This window comes from Barbatula barbatula, assembly GCF_947034865.1.
Source record: "Barbatula barbatula genome assembly, chromosome: 23".
NCBI lineage: Eukaryota > Metazoa > Chordata > Actinopteri > Cypriniformes > Nemacheilidae > Barbatula > Barbatula barbatula.
This window is the reverse complement of record NC_136786.1, coordinates 12,749,976-12,756,578: the sequence shown is the minus strand read 5'-3', so window position 1 is coordinate 12,756,578 and position 6,603 is coordinate 12,749,976. Positions and strand designations below refer to the sequence as shown.

Here is a 6,603-nt window from a genome sequence, read left to right as displayed (position 1 = left end):
ATTAAATAATGTAAAGCACAAACAAACCAAATAACATTAAAAACACATAACCCTATAAAAAAACTTAACTATTACGTAAAAAGGTCATTTAAAAAAGTTACATCTCTGCATGTCCCCCTGGGGCACTACTTCAGGATCCCACGGTTTCATACTAACCATTGGACCGACAAAGAAGGTATAATTTATACAAAAAGTAAAACTGAAATCATAATAAATGTAATTTTTGTGTGCGTATAACTACAGTCAAATCTTTGGCAATGCAAACAATTATTATGTACATTTAATCGCATACAAAACTATTACATTTAAACTTCCCATGAAAATGTCAAAATGTATTTTCTTGGCACTCTGACTTTTTGCAGCCTGTTTTGTAATCATATATTGTAATCAGTGACTGATTAAAATACATTACATTAAAATACATAAGTGTGAACTTCAAGGGTGTGTAAAAATAAATAATGTATAAAAATCTATTACATTTCCGTTCTTCCGAAAATTGTTCGGGAAATGACGTCAGTGCAGACAATAATATGGCGTCTACGACTGCTGTAGAGGCTATAGATAAACAACATTTAGCAATTCCGTTCAAATAACACCGGTTTATTGCCACTGAAAGACGCTTATGGGCAGCATGTCGCCGTCTATAATGACATTTTATATTTAATTTTCCTGATCCTTGTCTGACACTAGCACTCCATGTCCGAAGGACCTCGGGCTCCCTGGTCGAAGCGGGGTTGCGTGGAGTCGCATCGCCGAGGTAAAACACTGCAATAATAATTGTATTTCACATACAACGTTGTTGCGCCTAATATGCCACTAATTGTAATGCATTGTAGCTCAAAACACAGCACATAATTTTCTTCTTTATGGGTTGACATGCAGTGAAACGAATCAGTGTTAATTATTGGCTGTGTCTTAAAACCTAGTGAGCTGCCTACCTAGACAGCATCTTTATGCTTAATATGCATCATTGTAACGTTCGCAAACGCAAGCTGTCTAAGTTTAGAGAGGCAGCTACCGTTTAAGGTCTAGTCGCTTGCAGACAAATGATTGCAGAAACAAACATTCAAATAATGACAAATACAGTCTTAACTCTCATTCGGTAGCCCACAATATGGATTTCTCTGAAGCCAGTGAAGTGTTGTATATTTAGTGAGTTGCTGAATGAGGTCATCTGAAGTTCAAAGGATTGAAAAAACAACAAGGTTGAGTTCAATGTAAAGTGGTATCCTAGTTGTGGCGTTTTGAATCAACAGCAGTAACAAATACAAATATAATATTTTATCATACTGTGAATTCTATCAACAAGAAGAAGGTCAAGTGTATTTGACAACAAGTGTTAAGTCGTCAAAGAGAAGACTGACAATCTATCAAAATGGTACATTCATATAATACAGATATGTGAATTAAACTTAAAGGTCTCTAGAAGGGTTCATTGTAAATGAATTATTTTGACACCCAGTTTTTAATTGTTTAAAACTTTGATGGTTGTATGGTTATTTGAGTATGGTTTAACAGTAAAACGAAAACAAATTTGACAGACAATTTAAATAGAAAAATAATCTAAGAATAAAATATTTTGTTGCCTCTGTTCTTTCAGACAACAAATCCGATGTTACTTCGTCTTCTCTGATGTATTGATGCGTTATATAGAATTTTTTACCAACATGTGGATTTCACCTGTTTGTAGAGCAGGGCAAGTACAAGCAGAGGAAATGTGAACGCCCCTTCAGTGCAGTGAAGCCGACGGTTGGCCAGGAGGCCTCAAAAAGGTAACATAACTTAAGCAAAAGTCATCATCACCCCTTATTTTTTTCCCAAAGTCACACAACCTGCTAAGGGTACAGTGTCAAGGTTGTACTTCATCGAATGATTAATTAAAAAATGATTGTTAAACTATAAAATGCTGTGTACAAAAATATAGTTTTTCCTTCCTTAACTAACTCTTATTTATGTCAATAAATTTAACACATCAGTAACACAATGGAATGTTTATTCGTTGAAGCATCTGTACTATGTCAGTCTATTGGTAATTTTCACGTTATTTTAATGATCAGGGCTTGTTCAATTTGTCATTTAGGTGAAAATCTTCAGAATTAAATTTCCTACGGACACGAGAGGTACTGTCCTCTGATTGGCTCGGACACCCCCCTGTGACATGCCCGTGGCCAATCAGAGGTGAGTGTGCACTAGAAGGGGTAGTGTGGGGGAGAGTTTGCCTCTCAGCAGCAGAATCTGAATATTTGAGGTTTGAAAGTTCTTTAAGTCCTTCAAGAGGCTTATTTGAAGACTGGCATGTTTCTCACAATCTAATATTCCCTAAACTGTAAATAGTTGAGACAATTTGTTTGTCGAAAATTGCTTTTCTGGACATTAATTAAAAGATTTGTATCATATTCATTTCTTAGTTTCCTTGTTAGGAGCTCTGTGTCACGAGACAAATCGATCATATTACCCACAAATACATGAGAAAATAAATGCCCAAATCTCTCCATCACCAACTTCGCAGAAATTACCGACTTAATTGGAACGTATCAACTCTTCTTGACGTGTTATTAATGAGAGAGTCTGTGTCTCTGCAGGTGCCTAATGGCGGGGGATGTGGAGGTGTACCTTTCCCAAGTGCACGATGGCAGCGTGTCCTCAGGCTTCCGAGCCTTATACGAGGAGCGGCTGTTGCTCGATGTCACGCTGCTCATTGAGGAACACCACTTCCAGGCCCACAAGGCCCTGTTAGCAACACAAAGCGACTACTTCCGAGTCATGTTTACGGCTGACATGCGGGAACGTGACCAGGATAAGATTCACATGAAGGGGTTGACGGCAGCTGGGTTCGGTCATGTCCTTCGTTTCATGTACTACGGTTCTTTGGAGTTGAGCATGGTGACGGTGCAGGAGATTCTGCAGGCTGCCATGTACGTGCAGCTCACTGAGGCGGTAGAGTTCTGCTGCTCCTTCCTGCTGGCCAAGATCTGTTTGGAGAATTGCGCCGAGGTAATGCGCTTGCTGGAAGACTTCAGTGTTGGCGTAGAAGGGGTGCAAGAGCAGCTTGATGCTTTTCTGCTGGAGAACTTTGTGCCTCTGATGGCACGACCGGACTTCCTTTCTTACCTGAGTTTGGAGAAATTAATGGCGTACCTGGATAGTGACCAGTTGAGTCGATTTCCGGAAATTGAGCTGTACGAGGCCGTGCAGGCCTGGTTGAGACATGACCGGCGACGTTGGAGGCATACGGATGCTGTGGTGCAGAACCTGCGCTTTTGCCTCATGACTCCCGCTAACATCTTTGAGAAGGTAACAATTCTTCCTGAACACAAAAGAAGCTAATTTTTATGGTAGTTTTTTGCAACTTGTTTATTGTTGTCAGCTATATGCTAACGTTTCTTATTTCTTACTTCTTCATGTAGGTAAAGACATCAGAGTTCTACCGGTATTCCCGCCAACTGAGACTGGAAGTTGACCAGGCACTCAGCTACATCCATCAGGTGAACGAACAGCCATTGGCTGATTCCAAGTCCAACCGCATCAGATCAGTGCGACCCCAGACGGCTGTATTTCGTGGAATGATTGGCCACAGTATGGTCAACAGTAAGATCCTCCTCCTGCATCGCCCTAAAGTGTGGTGGGAACTGGAAGGCCCACAAGTCCCGCTCCGTCCTGACTGCTTGGCTATCGTCAACAATTTTGCTTTCCTGTTGGGTGGCGAAGAGTTGGGTCCAGATGGAGAGTTCCATGCTTCTTCCAAAGTTTACCGGTATGATCCCAGACAGAACTCTTGGCTGCGTATGTCAGATATGTCCGTTCCGAGATCTGAATTCGCTGTTGGCGTCATCGGAAAGTATATTTATGCTGTCGCGGGCCGCACTCGAGACGAGACGTTCTATTCGACGGAGCGTTATGATATTGTTGAGGACAAGTGGGAGTTTGTTGATCCATACCCTGTAAACAAGTATGGGCACGAAGGAACGGTGCTTAACAGAAAGCTGTATATCACCGGTGGTATCACCTCCTCTTCCACCTCAAAACAAGTATGCGTCTTCGATCCAGGTCGGGATGGAACGTCCGAACACCGCACACGTCGCACGCCCATCCTCACCAGCTGCTGGGAGAACAAGTCAAAGATGAACTATGCACGTTGCTTCCATAAAATGATCTCCCACAATGGGAAGCTGTATGTGTTTGGTGGGGTGTGCGTGATATTGCGCGCTTCATTTGAGTCCCAGGGCTGTCCTTCGACGGAGGTATACGATCCTGAGACAGACGAGTGGACTATTCTCGCCTCTATGCCCATCGGTCGTAGCGGGCATGGAGTCGCAGTGTTGGACAAACAAATCATGGTGCTTGGAGGACTTTGTTACAATGGTCATTACAGCGACTCTATTCTCACTTTTGACCCCGAGGACAATAAGTGGAAAGAGGATGAGTATCCCAGAATGCCTTGCAAACTGGACGGGCTACAAGTGTGTAGTTTGCACTTCCCAGAATATGTTCTGGAACATGTGAGACGCTGCAGCTGAGGCTGTTTTTGTAATTTCTGGACTGTTTAGGAGAAAACGTTTACAGGTGTGATAAGTAATACTAATACTGTTGAAGCTTTTAAACTGTAGGCCAGTGCTTATTTAAGAAAAAAACTTTTTAGGGTTTCAGTGTAGAAAGGAAAGTTTGTTACTGGGTCATATTAAAACCTTGTTTTGGTCATACGTTTGACTGCACTGTAAGCATTATCCTGTAGAGCACATAATATATTCCTCATGTTTCACCACATCGTCTTCTGTGATGCTTCACTCTATTCCTTCTTTCTAGTGTTTTAGGGGAAATCATGTTTATGCATACAATACGTATTCCACGACAGGAATCTAAATAGTCTGCTGCATCTAGAAGCGATTATATGAAAACAAATGAAGTAGAGATTGCACAACTCATGAAAAAATTATTTAAACAACCCTGCCTTTTTCTTTCACGTTTACTAATCTAAGAATGCATTTGTGCTGATACTAGTGATGTTGTGTAGGTGATGATAATGACTATGATTGTAAAAAACAATTCTTATGATGTTGACAAGCATTGCACTCAAATAAGGGCATATGTCACTGCTCTACAATAACATCGGCCCTCCACAGTTGACTGCAGAGACAGAAAGAGGAGGGCAGAGATTAGGGGACATGTGGTTCTCCCACATTTATTGGTTGTGTTTATGCTTATTTTATATTTATTTATTAAAATGGTATAGCCTTGCCTCGATCCATTCAGTATAATATGAGCTGCTTTTTTTGTGTGTGTGTCTCGCTCTCATTTTGTTTCACAAGCAAAAGGGCTAAAGCACATATGCATTGTCTGTTTAATGTCTAATTAAACAATAACAGCAGTTCTATGAGGCTTTTCCCTCTTCGTATTAATATCAGATGTGATAACGATGGATTCATTTTCCGTTATGCTAAAAGGGATAGGTTAGCCATAAATAGAAAATCAGTATCACCCTTAAGTTGTTCCAAACGTGTATAAAATATGTTAAAAATGGTAAGATGTTTTAACAAAACAGTTCTGGTGCACTATTGACTACCATAGGGAAAAGCTACTTTGGGAGTCAATGTTTGATTTCCAACATTCTTTCAAATATCTGAAATCTAAATTTAGAACGACCAAATTTTCCTTTTTGGGTGAACTATTTTGTGTGTCTTTCGACTTTCTACCCTTTGTTACTACATATTTTCTAGTTGAGATATATTTTGATCTTCCACAACACTAACTTTATGACCTTATGTATCTGTCTTGTAAGTCACCTTTTTGTGTCCAGAATCCATGCTAATGTCATGTACATATTGATGCCAAACTGTGGTCGGTGGGGGTCAAGTTGTAATAATGAAGATGCACAGAATGTGTCTGCAGTAGATTTTAACCTTGTCTTGTTATCCTTTAGCAGAATAACAGACAATTATTCCACTATAATATTTCATCATAGCCCTGTAACTTGTTATTGAGAGGAGAATAATCAGATTCCTAACATGTTTATCTCAGTCATTATCTTGATCTCACTGGTATTTGGAGACTTTGTAAACTAATTTCCAAAAATAAATGTTCATACTGTCCAGCTCTTAGTTTTCCTAATTGAATACAAGAAGCATTTTGTTGTAACATGTTGTGCTCCTGTGTTTGGCTTATTCTTTTATGATAGAAGCACCATTGCAATGACAAAATCAGATGAACATCACACTTAAGTAGTCTAAGAAAAAGCACTTCAATGATCCACGTTTCCAAAATTTTGACAAAGTTAACAGCTGTTTTGAAATCCGTTTTTAAAATGGAGTTAAACATAGGGTAATGCTGTATGTTATCAGAATAATCGTTATGCCTTACTGTCATACATTACCTCAAAAAATAGTTTTAAATAACTGTTAGGTCATATAAATAATGTTCTGCTTAGAGATTATTCTAATTGAGTGGAAATATAAAAAAACCGATGTTTATTCTATCATCAATTACATGTGTTTACTTATTTTAGAGACGTTGGCAGTTGTAAGCAAATCGTTAAGATGTCTAACATCAGTCGTATTAGTAGGAGACTTAGTAATATAATGTGTAGTACGCATGTTTTGCACGTGGCGC

At 39.5% G+C, this 6,603-nt stretch overlaps 1 protein-coding gene across 2 annotated transcripts; it reads left to right on the top strand.

The window, feature by feature from the left end:
* The first annotated feature begins 498 nt into the window (after positions 1-498).
* Positions 499-6,130, top strand: klhl15 (kelch-like family member 15). Of its 2 annotated transcripts, none has more exons than XM_079447740.1 (4): positions 499-757; positions 1,691-1,772; positions 2,583-3,294; positions 3,408-6,130. In XM_079447740.1, the coding sequence occupies exons 1-4, from the start codon at positions 697-699 to the stop codon at positions 4,515-4,517; spliced, it is 1,965 nt and encodes a 654-aa protein (XP_079303866.1). In that variant the 5' UTR covers positions 499-696; the 3' UTR covers positions 4,518-6,130. The 2 variants fall into 2 exon arrangements, with proteins under 2 accessions (XP_079303866.1, XP_079303867.1); XM_079447741.1 differs by lacking the exon at positions 499-757 and adding an exon at positions 2,081-2,178 and having other exon boundaries at positions 1,643-1,772; positions 3,408-6,087.
* The last annotated feature ends 473 nt before the right edge of the window (positions 6,131-6,603 follow it).

What these genes read in the sequence shown, in the direction of transcription:
- klhl15 (XM_079447740.1), top strand. Translation starts at nt 697, where the DNA reads ATGTCCGAAGGACCTCGGGCTCCCTGGTCGAAGCGGGGTTGCGTGGAG. An exon ending in GGCCAGGAGGCCTCAAAAAG is followed by an intron (nt 1,773 to 2,582) that starts GTAACATAACTT and finishes GTGTCTCTGCAG; the next exon opens with GTGCCTAATGGCGGGGGATG. An exon ending in CCGCTAACATCTTTGAGAAG is followed by an intron (nt 3,295 to 3,407) that starts GTAACAATTCTT and finishes TTCTTCATGTAG; the next exon opens with GTAAAGACATCAGAGTTCTA.